Genomic DNA, 15,411 nt, shown 5'->3' with positions numbered 1-15,411 from the left:
GCTTTGCCCTCCGCACCCCTGTTGCTGTGCTCTCCTCCGCGGCTCCGAAGCTCCCCGCTCCGCCTCACGCAATCTCCGCCCGCGAAGGGGCTTCCTAGTGTGTGGAGACCTTTCCTCCTTCACAGCTCCCTCCCACTGGTGCAGGTGCCGTCCCTATTCTATTGTCTCTGTTTTTAATTAATTTTTTCTTTTGCCCTACCCAGATACGTGGGGAGTTTCTTGCCTTTTGGGAGGTCTGAGGTCTTCTGCCAGCATTCAGTAGGTGTTCTGTAGGAGTTGTTCCACATGTAGATGTATTTCTGGTGTATTTGTGGGGAGGAAGGTGATCTCCGCGTCTTACTCCTCCGCCATCTTTCCACCGCCCCTCTGGAATATTTTGAGAAGCATAGATACTGACTCTTGAAACGTTTTGTAGAATTCACCTGTGATGCCATCTGGTCCTGGACTTTTGTTTCTTGGGAGTTTTTTGATTACTGATTCAGTTTCAGTACTGGTAATTGATCTGTTCATATTTTCTACCTTCCTGATACAGTCTTGGGAGATTATAAGTTTCTAGGAATTTACCTATTTCCTCTAGGTTGTCCATTTTATTGACATAAAATTTGTCATAGTAATATCTTATGATCCTTTGTATTTCTGTGGTATCAGTTGTAACATCTCTTTCATTTTTAATTTTATCTATTTGGGCCCTCTCACTTTTCTTCTTGATGAGTCTGGCTGAAGGTTTTTCTTGTTTCCTGAGGTAGGCTTACATTGTTTTACTTCCCTCTTAGAATTGCTTTGCCTGCATCCCATAAATTTTGGGTCATTGTGTTTCCATTTTCATTTGTTTCCAGGTATTTTTTTTATTTCTTCTTTCATTTCTTCAGTGACCCATTGGTTGTTTAGTAGCATATTGTTTAACTTCTACATCTGTGTTTTTTGCAGTTTTTTTCTTGTGGTTGATTTCTAGTCTCATAATGTGGTGGTTGGAAAAGATGCTTGATATGATTTCAATATTCTTAAAGTTGTTGAGATTTGTTTTGTGGCCTAGCACGTGATCTCTCCTGGCGAATGTTCCATGTGTGTCTGAAAAGAATGTGTATTCTGCTGCTTTTGAATGTAATGTTCTATATATATATATATATATATATATATATATATATATATATCAATTAAGTCCATGTGGTTAATGTGTCATTTAAGGCCAATGTTTCCTTATTGATTTTTTGTCCAGATGATCTGTCCATTGGCATAAGTGGAGTGTTAAAGTTCCCTACAATTATTGTATTACTGTTATTTTCTCCCTTTATGTTGTTAATATTTGCTATATGTCTTTATGTGTGCCTATGTTGAGTAAATATATATTTACAATTGTTATATCTTCTTGTTGGATTGATCCCTTTAACATTATGTAATACCCTTCTTTGTCCCTTGTTACAGTCTTTGTTTTAAAGTCTATTTTGTCTAAGTATTGCTACTCCAGTTTCCTTTTGATTTCCATTTGCATGGAGTACCTTTTCCGATTCTCTCACTTTCAGTCTGTATGTGTCTCTAGATTGGAAATGAGTCTCTTGTAGGCAGCATATATGTAGGTCTTGTTTTCTTTTTTATCCATTCAGTCACTCTATGTCTTTTGTTGGAACATTTACTCCATTTCCATTTAAAGTAATTATTGATGGATATGTACTTATTGCCATTTTGTTAATTGTTTTCTGATTGTTTTTGTAGTTCTCCTTTGTTCCTTTTATTCTCTTGCAATCTTCCCTGTGATTTGATGACTATCTTTAGTGTTCATTTGGATTCTTTTCTCTTTATTTTTTGTGTCTATTAAAGGGTTTTTTTTTTGACTTTTTATTTTATTTTATTTTTTTAACATCTTTATTGGGGTATAATTGCTTTACAATGGTGTTAGTTTCTGCTTTACAACAGAGTGAATCAGTTATACATATACATATGTTCCCATATCTCTTCCCTCTTTGTCTCCCTCCCTCCCACCCTCCCTATCCCACCCCTCCAGACAGCCACAAAGAACCGAGCCGGTATCCCTGTGCCATGCGGCTGCTTCCCACTGGCTATCTACCTTACGTCTGTTAGTATATATATGTCCATGTCTCTCTCTCGCCCTATCACAGCTCACCCTTCCCCCTCCCCATATCCTCAAGTCGGTTCTCCATTAGGTCTGTGTCTTTATTCCTGTTTTACCCCTAGGTTCTTCATAACATTTTTTTCCTTAAATTCCATATATATGTGTTAGCATACGGTATTTGTCCTTCTCTTTCTGACTTACTTCTCTCTGTATGACAGACTCTAGGTCTATCCACCTCATTACAAATAGCTCAATTTCGTTTCTTTTTATGGCTGAGTAATATTCCATTGTATATATGTGCCACATCTTCTTCATCCATTCTATCCGACGACGGGCACTTAGGTTGTTTCCATCTCCGGGCTATTGTAAATAGAGCTGCAATGAACATTTTGGTACATGACTCTTTCTGAATTCTGGTTTCCTCAGGGTATATACCTAGTAGTGGGATTGCTGGGTCATATGGTAGTTCTATTTGTAGTTTTTTAAGGAACCTCCATACTGTTCTCCATAGTGGCTGAACCAATTCACATTCCCACCAGCAGTGCAAGAGTGTTCCCTTTTCTCCACACCCTCTCCAGCATTTATTGTTTCTAGATTTTTTGATGATGGCCATTCTGACTGGTGTGAGATGATATCTCATTGTAGTTTTGATTTGCATTTCTCTAATGATTAATGATGTTGAGCATTCTTTCATGTGTTTGTTGGCAGTCTGTATATCTTCTTTGGAGAAATGTCTATTTAGGTCTTCTGCCCATTTTTGGATTGGGTTGTTTATTTTTTTGTTATTGAGCTGCATGAGCTGCCTGTAAATTTTAGAGATTAATCCTTTGTCAGTTGATTCATTTGCAAATATTTTCTCCCATTCTGAGGGCTGTCTTTTGGTCTTGTTTATGGTTTCCTTTGCTGTGCAAAAGCTTTGAAGTTTCATTAGGTCCCATTTGTTTATTTTTGTTTTTATCTCCATTACTCTAGGAGATGGGTCAAGAAGGATCTTGCTGTGATTTATGTCATAGAGTGTTCTGCCTATGTTTTCCTCTAAGAGTTTGATAGTTTCTGGCCTTACATTTAGGTCTTTAATCCATTTTGAGCTTATTTTTGTGTATGGTGTTAGGGAGTGATCTAATCTCATACTTTTACATGTACCTGTCCAATTTTCCCAGCACCACTTATTGAAGAGGCTGTCCTTTCTCCACTGTATATTCCTGCCACCTTTATCAAAGATAAGGTGACCATATGTGCATGGGTTTATCTCTGGGCTTTCTATCCTATTCCATTGATCTATCTTCTTTCTGTTTTTGTGCCAGTACCATACTATCTTGATTACTATAGCTTTGTAGTATAGTCTGAAGTCAGGGAGCCTGATTCCTCCAGCTCCATTTTTTGTTCACAAGATTGCTTTGGCTATTCGGGGTCTTTTGTGTTTCCATACAAACTGTGAAATTTTTTCTAGTTCTGTGAAAAATGCCAGTGGTAGTTTGATAGGGATTGCATTGAATCTATAGATTGCTTTGGATAGTAGAGTCATTTTCACAATGTTGATTCTTCCAATCCAAGAACATGGTATATCTCTCCATCTATTTGTATCATCTTTAATTTCTTTCATCAGTGTCTTATAATTTTCTGTATACAGGTCTTTTGTCTCCTTAGGTAGGTTTATTCCTAGATATTTTATTCTTTTTGTTGCAATGGTAAATGGGAGTGTTTTCTTGATTTCACTTTCAGATTTTTTATCACTAGTGTATAGGAATGCCAGAGATTTCCGTGCATTAATTTTGTATCCTGCTACTTTACCAAATTCATTGATTAGCTCTAGTAGTTTTCTGGTAGCATCTTTAGGATTCTCTATGTGTAGTATCATGTCATCTGCAAACGGTGACAGCTTTACTTCTTCTTTTCCGATTTGGATTCCTTTTATTTCCTTTTCTTCTCTGATTGCTGTGGCTAAAACTTCCAAAACTATGTTGAATAAGAGTGGTGAGAGTAGGCAACCTTGTCTTGTTCCTGACCTTAGTGGAAATGCTTTCAGTTTTTCGCCATTGAGGATGATGTTGGCTGTGGGCTTGTCATATACGGCCTTTATTATATTGAGGAAAGTTCCCTCTACACCTTCTTTCTGCAGGGTTTTTATCATAAATGGGTGTTGAATTTTGTCAAAAGCTTTCTCTGCATCTATTGAGATGATCATATGGTTTTTCTCCTTCAGTTTGTTAATATGGTTTATCATATTGATAGATTTGCGTATATTGAAGAATCCTTGCATTCCTGGAGTAAACCCCACTTGATCATGGTGTATGATCCTTTTAATGTGCTGTTGGATTCTGTTTGCTAGTATTTTGTTGAGGATTTTTGCATCTATGTTCATCAGTGATATTGGCCTGTAGTTTTCTTTCTTTGTGACAGCTTTCTCTGGTTTTGGTATCAAGGTGATGGTGGCCTCATAGAATGAGTTTGTGAGTGTCCTTCCCTCTGCTATATTTTGGAAGAGTTTGAGAAGGATAGGTGTTAGCTCTTCTCTAAATGTTTGATAGAATTCGCCCGTGAAGCCATCTGGTCCTGGGCTTTTGTTTGTTGGAAGATTTTTAATCACAGTTTCAATTGCAGTGTTTGTGATTGGTCTGTTCATATTTTCTATTTCTTCCTGATTCAGTCTTGGTAGTTTGTGCATTTCTAAGAATTTGTCCATTTCTTCCAGATTGTCCATTTTATTGGCATAGAGTTGCTTGTAGTAATCTCCCATGATCCTTTGTATTTCTGCAGTGTCAGTTGTTACTCCTCCTTTTTCATTTCTAATTCTATTGATTTGAGTCTTCTCCCTTTTTTTCTTAATGAGTCTGGCTAATATTAAAGGTTTTTGATTTGTGGTTACCATGAGATTCATATATAACATCTAATATGTATGGGTATCTATTTTAAGTTGATGATTTCTTAAGTTTAAATGCATTCTAACAGCCCCACATTTTTACTCCTTTCACCCCACATTTTATGTTTTTGACAACATATTTTACATCTTTTTATTCTGTGTGTTCCTTATCTACTTATTGTAGATAAAGATGATTTTACTGTTTTTGTCTTTTCACCTTCCTACTAGCTTTATAAGTGCTTGGTCCACTACCTTTACTATATTTTGCCTTTACCAGTGAGATTTTTCCCATCATAATTTTTTAAATTTCTATTTGTGGCCTTTTCTTTTCCACTTAGAGAAATCCCTTTAATATTTCCTGTAAGGTTGCTTTAGTGGTGATGAACTCCTTTAGCTTTTGCTTGTCTTTAAAACTCTTTATCTCTCCTTCAGTTCTGAATGATATCCTTACCAGAGCGATTATTTTTGGATGTAGGCTTTTTTCCCTTTCAGCACTTGGATATATTATGCCATTTCCTTCTGGCCTGCAAATATTCTGCTGAAAAGTCAGCTGATAGACTTATGGGAGTTCCCTTGTTTATAACTAGTTGCTTTTCTCTCGCTGCTTTTAAGGATCTCTCTTGGGACTTCCCTGGTGGTCCAGTGGTTAAGAATCTGCCTTCCAATGCAGGGGATGTGAGTTGAATCCCTGGTCAGGGGTCTAAGATCCCACATGCCACAGGGCAACTAAGCCTGAGTGCTCTGGAGCCCATGCACCACAATGAAAGATCCTGCATGCTGCAACTAAGACTCATGCAGCCAAATAAATAAATATTTAAAAAATAAATTATAAAAAATAAAAATTATAAAAAAGGATCAGTATGTTTAATTTTTGACATTTTTATTATTATTTGTCTTGGTGTGGACTCTCTGTACTTCCTGAGCCTGGATGTCTGTTTCCTTTCCCAGGTTAGGAAAATTTTCAGCTAGTGTATCTTCAAGTATGCTGTCTGCCCCTTTCTCTCTCTATTCTCCTTCTGGGACCTTTAGTGTGCTTGTTAGTGTGCTTGATGTTGGCCTAGAGGTCTCTTAAATTATTCTCATTTTTTTTAATTCTTTTTTTTTTTTTTTTTTGTCTGTTTAGCTTGGGATTTCCACTACTCTGTCTTCTAGTTCACTGATCCTTTACTCTGTATCATGTAATCTACTGTTGACTTCTTCTAGAGTATTTTTTTACTTCAGTTATCATGTTCCTCAGCTCTATTTGGTTTTTCTTTATATTTTCTAACTCTTTGTTAAAACTTATGACTCCGCTCATCCATTCTTTCCCCAAGCTTGCTAAGCATCTTTATGATCACCCTCTTAAATTCTATGGGAGTAGATTGCTCATCTCCCCTATGCTTAGTTCTTCTTCTGGGGTTTGGTCTTGTTCTTTCATTTAGGACATATTACTCTGTCTCCTCATTTTACCTTATTTTCTGTGTTTGTTTTATGTATTAGGTAGTTCAGTTATGTTTCCTGGTCTTGGAGAAGTAGCCTTGTGTAGGAGACATCCTATGCAGCCCAGCTGCACACTACCCTCTTGTCACCAGGGCTATATGTTCTAGTGGTGCCTCCTATGTGGGCTGCATGGGGTCTTTTGTTGTGGCAAGGTCAACTACTGTGGATGTGCTCGTAGGCTGTCAGCTCAATTGGCTGCCAGGCCCTGCCACATGCAGTGGCTGCTGTCCCACAGTGGATGGGGTTGGATCCCAGTGCAGCTGGCCACATGATTCAGGGGGTCCCAGGGCTGGTGCCAGGCCACTGATAGACAGGGTTGTTGACAACTTAATTTTGAATTGGTAGTATCAATATGAACTCATGAAATAATTGTTTAAAACAAAACACTTTCCTGACTCTGTCCACTGAAAAATAGCAAAGCTAGCAGCAATAAGCATTCCTAGCACCAGACTGTGGTCTCTAAATGCCACTTCTAACTAAAAAGAAACCAACACTTCTTGGAGAAATGGATAATTCAAGACTGGGGCAGAAAAAATGTACAAGATGACCCTGAAAAAATTACCAGCAGCAATTATTGGAAAGCAAGGAAGCTATCAAAAGACTACTTGGGTTGTGTCAGAACATTGCAGAAGCCAACTTGAAGAGGCTCCCCATGGCCAAGGAAGGGCAATTTGTGCATCAATAAATATAGTAACTGCAGTGGACAGAAACACATCAGATGTGATTAAATTCATGAGCTCATAATGATGCTTGAAAAAAAATACCTTATTGATCACTTTGGGAGGAGCTGAAGAACCAACTCATTAGTTTGAAATGATCAAGGAAAAGAATTCTCCTTCCTTTTCAACATGAAGTGTACTTCAGAGTAACCAAATAATTGAAGAGAACTTTCTTTTTAGAACTATTCTAGCTAATAAGTGAGGAAGAAATCATAGAATTAAAACACTACTGTTTTGTATTTTTAATGAATCAATGTTATCTATATCATGATCATCAATGGCTGCTAATATCATGGAACAAGATAGAGACCTAGACATTATGTTTCTCCAGATGGAAATATATCACCCATGAAAGATTTTTGTCCAAAAAAGAAGGAAATTGAATGTGAATTTTATTGTCTCCTACATAAAACTACCAAGTTATAAGAAATACACAGGACAGAGGAACATGTAGAACAAAACCATGGGGATACAGTAAGCAAAATTCAGACTGTGGGAACTAAAGAGGAAATGGCTGAATTTTTTGATTGCCAACAATAACAACATAAAAATTGCAAGGAAATCGATGAAGATAGAGGGAGAACCTACAAATTAAAAGATAATTAAAGGAAATGTCAATCAAATGCAATGTCTGTGCCTTATTTGCATATCCTGGTTAAAAGAAACTGAAAATATATATGCACATGTATGCAAACATATATAACTCATTACAGAACAATTACAGAAGTATGAACACCAACTGAATATTTAAAGACATTAAGGAATTCCTGTTTTCTCTGTTTAGATGCAGTAGTGGTATTGTGTGTATGTGTGTGTTTATTTTGAGTCCCTATCTTTTAGAGATGTACGCTGAAATTATATGATGTCTGGGACTTGCTTCAAAATAATATGAGGGAGCAGGTGGAGATGAATGGGCATAAAGATGAAACAAGGTTAGCCATGAATTGATCATTGTCAAAGCTGAGTGATGAATATTCAGGGTTCATTAAGCTATTACTTTTATAAAATCTGCCTGAAAAGTTTTGAAACAACTTGGGAACTTCATATTTTAACTATCATTAGTACCATGTTCTTTGCTAGACACCTCCCATCTGAAGGAGAGCCACCTCTGTATTCACACCTCCCTCTCCTCTGCCTCTTTGTTACTTATCTTGTCACTGCCTCCACATTAGGTCTACTATAAGAAGCACATAACAAGAATATAAGATAATAGAAACTTAACAAACTAAGGTCACCTTGTGATCTCTTACATCGTGCCTCAAATAATCTCCTAGAATTATCACCCCCCACCCCAGAGGCTGTCTCATCTGTTCACTTAATTGTGAGAACATTGATCCTCATAGTTTATGTTCCTGCTAATGTGAACTACGGGTTTATCGTCAACCTCTAATTACAGAGTGCTTTCATAAGAATCTTCCTACATATTAAAGTAGTTGCTAGAAGCTGGGCTCCAGGAATATAGAGGGAGGAGAGAAGGAGGGAACCTCTTTTACTAGAAATGAGTAAATTGGCATTAGTCATCACTCTTGTCTCCTTTTAACTATAGGTATTTATCAAAGTGCTGGATAATAATGATAATGGCCCAGAATTCTCTCAGCCAAATTACGATGTGACAGTTTCCGAGGATGTGCTTCCAGATACCGAGATATTGCAGATTGAAGCCACAGACAGAGATGAGAAGCACAAGCTAAGCTATACTGTCCACAGCAGCATAGATTCTGTCAGCATGAGGAAGTTCCGGATTGACCCCAGCACTGGCGTGCTCTACACAGCCGAGAGGCTGGACCACGAAGCCCAGGACAAGCACATACTCAACATAATGGTAGGACCAAACTGCTTAATATGCTCTCCTAGCAGAATCACTGGCCATCCAAGGCACATGCTTTAGCCTTCAGATGTACAGGGCCCTTGAATTTTGTAAGTAGTAGTAAATTTGGTCTTTTCAACTGCAGGGTTGCATTCATTCTTGCCTTTTTAGTTCAGTGAGGAGTTACTATTGTTAGATAGTGACTCCATATGTTGGCCAAACTGAAATATTAGATGAACTCTACAGACAGTGGCCGCTCAGTAAAGGCTGCTGACAGCCTGATTTGAGCAGGAAGGAACAGGCTGTGTTTCTGTACTGGTTCACATCCAGAAGATTTTGTGGAAAAGTTTAAAAGAAGTTCCTTGAGAAGTTAATTACAAGGGTAATCATTTATTCAACCTGTATAATGCTCAGTCCTTGGAAGCATTTAGAGAACTGATTGATCACTTATTGCACTGGCATTGGACCTAGTGGTAAATACTGGCCCACAAAAGAGATCTCAAAACTCACCAAAGCCTACAGAGAATGTTGAATTTGGGTTCATGGGGTCTCCAAATTATGTAGAAGATGCTTTCATTTTAAAACAAAGTTTGGCTAGTTTACATAATTGGGAAGTAAAGATTAGTAATAAACACCCTTGTTTATGACCTAAAACCTGTCCCTTTAACGATCCAAGAACCCTATGGGCAATTGTACAGCCACTGCCTAACAGGGCACCCCTGAGTTCCTTAAGACCAGGTAGGATGGCAGAGATGTAATCTTTGTACTGATTGGCTTTAAAATACACTAAGATGCTACCAATTCCCAAGCAGCTGCAGTACTGTCCACTAAGTACTACTCTTCCTTTCCAAGTCTCTGGGCAAGAAGAAACTAGAGTTCCATGCCTTTGGCTATGGTTTCCAGATGAGACTCCAGGGAACAGAAGAGGGACTCAGGGTTCATCAGACCCATCCCTCTGGCCGTTCATTCATTCATTCAACAGATATTTCTCAAGCACCTACTGTATACTAAATTCTGTTCTAGGCACCGAGGATGTAAAAGAGACAAAGTCCCTGCACCTTTGGACATTCGATTGGAACAGACCTAGATTTCAATAATCCCAAAGTACAGAGTCAGGTTTGGTCCTTGGGTGGGGCAGGCCGGTCTACAGACAGGGAAACTCATCACACTCACCGGCTAGCTTTTGCATATATCTCTTCAGGAGCAGAAATCTACTGCCAGTGACTAACTCTATTCTCATGATTTCTTCAAGCCGTTTCTGTTCATTCTTTCCTTAACAAACTTAGAATTCAGTGCACTTACCCTGTATCATTTATCATTTATGTAATTGAATATTTAGAGCAAACAACTCCTTTATGCTGCCTTTCTCCAAGCTAAGCCCTTATAGTCATTTTGCTCAATTCCTTTTAGGTAATATTTCTGAAAACCCCTTTCCCTTTGATAGCTTTTCTTGGTATATTTTCTAATTTCTTCAAATCTCTCTGAAGTTAGGGGATCTAAAATTGAACAAGCAAAAAGCACATATTGGATTAATGCTACATACAATTATAGCAAAATCATGTGTTAGAGTTAAAGAATTGATTAGTTGCAAGCTTCTGCCATATGCAAACCAGGGAAAACTTTAAAGCAGTCAGGCAAGGTTCTTTGGTGATTTCACAGTGCTGGGGTCTCACATTTCAAAAATTCAGATTTGGTTCATCTTCCCAGTGGTCAGCGTTCTCTCTTAGTTGTGGGACTTTATGTATGTTGGTTCTTCTTGCCTGAAATATATGCCACGCACCGCGCCCCCCCAGCACTTTACTACCTCTACTTGGTTTTGTTACCTTTTCCAAGCTAGGCTAACATCCTTACTAATTACTCACATTCTGGCACTTACCTCTGGGCCTTGTATCTTTCTACGTATTTGTTTGGATTCCCCAGTCAACTATAAGGTTCTTCAGGTCAGGAACTGTATCTAATCCACCGCTGAACCACAAGAGTCAATCCCAGGACTTGATAGATAATAGATGATAATAAAGGTTTGTTGAATGAATGAATGAATGACAATGGCTACATTGCATTCATTAATTCCACATTTTAGTTTCCCCTTTACAAGGGCCTCCATCCACCATTCCATTAGCAACTGTACACACAAATTCTGGGGGGTGGAGGGTGAGGGGGGGCAGAGGAAAGTGCTGTGTTTGTGATATCCTGACATCAATTCTACAGGCACAGACTGAACACAGACCAGAGGCCAGGCGTAATGCTGAACAATAAAGACAGCGTGGCCCCAGCTCTCACTGTGTTCACAATCAGCATCCTCACTCTATAGTAGCACTGCTTATTGAATACCTCCTCTGGGCCTGGGACTGGGTCAAGCAGTTTTTGTGCATTATTTCATTTTGATTTCACTTTAGGCACAGCCAGGTGAATTCTTTGCAACTTAAAGATTTTAGTCCTACTGCTTCTTGTATTTTGCCTAAAGGTCAGAGATCAGGAGTTTCCTTATCGAAGAAACTTGGCCCGAGTCATTGTGAATGTGGAAGATGCTAATGATCACAGCCCCTATTTTACCAACCCGCTGTATGAAGCATCTGTGTTCGAATCGGCTGCTCTGGGATCAGCTGTACTGCAAGTGACGGCTCTGGACAAAGACAAAGGGGAAAATGCAGAACTCATATATACCATAGAAGCAGGTGAGAGCTGGTGCAGATTGCAGTGTCATGCATGGCATTGGACCCTCAGTAGTATTTATCACCATGTAAAATTCACAGAGTTACCACTGGGATGTCTCCAGATGAATTTTTTGGCCAAGCAACTGCCCTATTTGCACAACGATGGTGTATCAGGTTCTTGGCATTTCAGTAATATGTTTTCCATCATTGACAGCGAGGAAGGAGTTTCCTTTTACTGTGTTCAGTCTCAGATTTTTCTGGAATGGAGAAGAGAGACGAATGTGTAATAAACTCGGTGGCTTTTACTGATGGGTCAACAAGCCTTGGCCTCAGACTAAAATAACCAAAGCCTCCCATCATTTGAGGGCTGCCAGAGAGTTCGGTGAATTGAATCTTAAAGGTCAATGCTTACTTGTCAGTAGGTGAGCTGTGGGCTGTGGGCTTCAGAAATTCCTAGGGTTAGGGTTAGGTTTAGCACAAACTCACTTCATTGGAGGTGATCTGAGTAGCAGAGTAGTTGGTAGGTACTGAACTGCTTGCTTAACCTGACAGATAAATAAATGTAGACTCTCGTGTTGTTAAATTTGAGACTTTTTTAAAAAATCAATTTTAGTATCTAGAAAGCAAGACCGTAGTTTCCTGATGGATTGCAGTTGGACAGTTAGAAAACATTTATGACAGAAGAGATGAATGTCCAAGCAAAGACAGGACCGTGAGCCTAAAAATTACAAATATCCTTTATCTGCTCTATTTTCCCTTCCCCTGTTCTGTCTTTTTTGAATATTCAAGCCTCATATTCCCAAAACATTCTGCAACATTATGTCTATCGTGCATATTGCCAAATGCTGTTTCCTTTCATGCCAGCACTGGAAAGGCTTCTTTCCCTTAATGTAAATATGGAGCATTTTTGTGAGTGGTTGAATTAAAATATGAATGCTAGAATGACAGTTCTGGACTAAAAAATATTAGAAAAAAAGCCAATGACTTTCTTTAAAAATAGCCCCTGTACTTAATGACAATCTAAATCTAGTTCCTTTATTAGGCACCTACATTTTACATGAGTCTGTGCTAAACTCTGTACCAGAAAAGAAGAAAAGATGTTGGTTCAGAACAGCCAGGTACCCCAAGAGAATTCACCCCTTTCTTTTCCATATTTCCATGGAATTTCCTTTTAGCCTAAAGCCTGACAGTACTCTTTTTATAAACGCTATTTTTCATCTCTTGTTTGTCAGAGGATATTTTAATTATTCCATTACACAGTCCTTGTTCTTTTAGCTTCACAAATAATATAGGGAAACTTTAAAATACATATATTTAAATAATGCCACAGGAAATGTCACCTAATCCAAGAACTCTTTATGTCCATTCTATAGTTTTCCCCTAATCTTACGTATTTTTTCTTTTCTCGTAATTCATTTATGCATATACATTGTTTCATGACATTGTAATCATTTTGATACAGGGTTTTATTTCTACTTTTCTTAACATCTTCTAAGCACTTGTCTGCGTGTGGACTTGCTTTTTATATTTGTCATGAAGGCTACTACATATACTCTTCTCAGATAGCCAGACATTTTGAAAACAATTTGGAGGTTCTCAGAGTAATTTAAGAGTAATTTACCATAAAGCTGAAAATTCTGCCTCGCTTATCTTTCAGCTTCCACAGACTATAGCCGGGTGCTGAACATAGAGAAAGGACTCAGTCATTTCTTCAACAGTTGGCTAAAACTAGAGAGAAGAGTTATTTCCTTAAAACATATTTTATATAGAAAAGTCAAGTTTCCAGAAAACCCACAGGAATGCTTGGTATCTCAAAAAGTATCCTTTGATTGGATGTGTAAAAAGCTAATGAGAATTACAGGACAGACAGACCTACACTTGACCTGGACTGGTTTTAGTTAAGTCAAGTTCTTCACGGATCATGGTAGGATACAAGCAGATCCCAGATAGTTCAGGACTTTGAATCAAATAACAAGAGGTTGGTGTAAAGTATATGTTTTATTTAAGTGCTCTCAAAAACCTCAGAGAAGCAAGATTTTACTCTGTTTACTGGTGGGCCATACATTTCCTATCCCCTGTCTGGCCTAAAGTAACTACTGAACCTTTTCATTTTGGCCCGAAAGACTGAGGTGGAATTCAAGTGCAGAACTTCGAGTCTTATATTTAGTTCAGGTTTGATGTTTGGTGCCAACAGTGGTTCATGGGTGGCTCAGAGACAGGGCAGTACAGGAGAGACCAGGACTAAGAAAGTGTTGAGTTAGGGTGGGGGCATATTGGACCCCCAAGATATATACAGATAGAGACTTAAACATCTTTTTTGATCTACCTCTCTCAATCATTCAACAAATATTTAGTGAGCACCTTTTATTTGTGCCAGGCACTGTGCTGTATACCAGATTAATAATGATAAGTAAGGTCAGCACAGCTTTTGCCCAGTTGCCAAAAGTCTATAAGAAGTCATAGATTCCAAGAAAGCAAGCAGAGATTAGCTTCCAAAGATTTAAGTACAGAAGAAGAGAATAAGCAGGAAGTGGATTCTAAGAAAATGGGACAGTGCATTGGAGAGGGAAAGAGGCAAAGAGCCCATTTGGACCTGACGAATGAGCACAGCATCCTGGAAGTGGGTAACAAGCAGGTCAGCAGCCATGGAAGAGCAGGGTGGGGAAGCTCTACTCAAGGTCGGAAGCTGGCCTTCCTTCATCCCTGCCATATATATCTTGCTGTGTATGTACGAGCCTGGAGTAAGAAAGGACTCACCTCGAAACTCCACATGGGACACCATAATGAGGATGTGGCATTCATCATTCAGGGTTGCATGTTGTTGCCACTGCTGGAAGGTGACCATTACTCAGGTATCTCTATATTTTACTCCCCTGAGATGCTAAAGTGAAATGATTCCTGCCTCCTTATGAGGGTCTATGAATCGAATATTGGAATCACACATAATTCCACGGTACTATTTATTGAAAATTTGCAAGTTTGTTCATGAGCTCATTGACCTTCTTGTTGTCACCACAAAATGGTCATGTTCAGGTGGCAAAGTAAAAAATCATGCTGACGTCAAAGATAATTTTGTTTAATATTCATATTTGGGGTCTAGAATCAAATTCTTTATCTCTTTGTTGGACTTGCTCCCTCTTGAGAAATAAGCAAGCATCTTATAGAAATAGATTTTATACGAACATGACATTTTTGTTTTCAGACATGGAAAAGTTTAGGTAATAAGTATGTAGTAAGAAGTGTGCAAATAGCTATATGTGTTGTATATTTCAATAAACACATTATCTAACTGCGCTCTCAATCCTGGAGCCTATCTTAAATGATAAGACGTTTAAACTCTCTGTATGTTGCCATACTATAGCACTTCAAAAAGAAAGAAAAATTCAGATATAATTGAATAACCAAACTTTTAACTTGTGATGTAAAAAAATCTAGACACACAAGCATGTGTTCTTTGAGAAGCATGGGAAAGCCTCATGAGAGAAGCAAAAAGTAACATGGTGAAGGATGCTGCTTCTCACTGTTCACTACCTGTGAGACACATTCTTTACATTCTTCAAGTTTTGTGTTCCCCATTCTCTCCTCCTCTTTTCCACAGTGTCATGGTTCACAGCCCTTCCCATTTCAGGTTTGTCAAAGTGGGGTGCCAGTTTCTTAGTTTCATAAGGATTATGCTCAAGTTCTTGGTTTCTGTGCTACTTCAGATTTTTAACACTTTCTTATTTCATCAGAAATGTCTCAAACATTGAGCAAATAGAATGGTTACAGATGGAACCATTATGCATTTTGTGTCTACTTTTATGTCTGTGTGTGCATATGTGTGT

At 38.4% G+C, this 15,411-nt stretch overlaps 1 protein-coding gene across 1 annotated transcript in view; it reads left to right on the top strand.

Moving 5' to 3' along the window:
• FAT3 (FAT atypical cadherin 3) overlaps positions 1-15,411 on the top strand; it is a 592,627-nt gene that overhangs the window by 473,393 nt on the left and 103,823 nt on the right. Inside the window, 2 exon segments of the mRNA XM_007449656.1 lie at positions 8,673-8,948; positions 11,398-11,608. Of these exon segments, the coding sequence (XP_007449718.1) occupies positions 8,673-8,948; positions 11,398-11,608 (487 nt within the window).

Source organism: Lipotes vexillifer, unplaced genomic scaffold, assembly GCF_000442215.2.
Source record: "Lipotes vexillifer unplaced genomic scaffold, Lipotes_vexillifer_v1.1 scaffold536, whole genome shotgun sequence".
Classification (NCBI taxonomy): Eukaryota; Metazoa; Chordata; class Mammalia; order Artiodactyla; family Lipotidae; genus Lipotes; species Lipotes vexillifer.
Note: the sequence above shows the minus strand (reverse complement) of the source record. Positions and strands in the feature narration are given on the sequence as shown.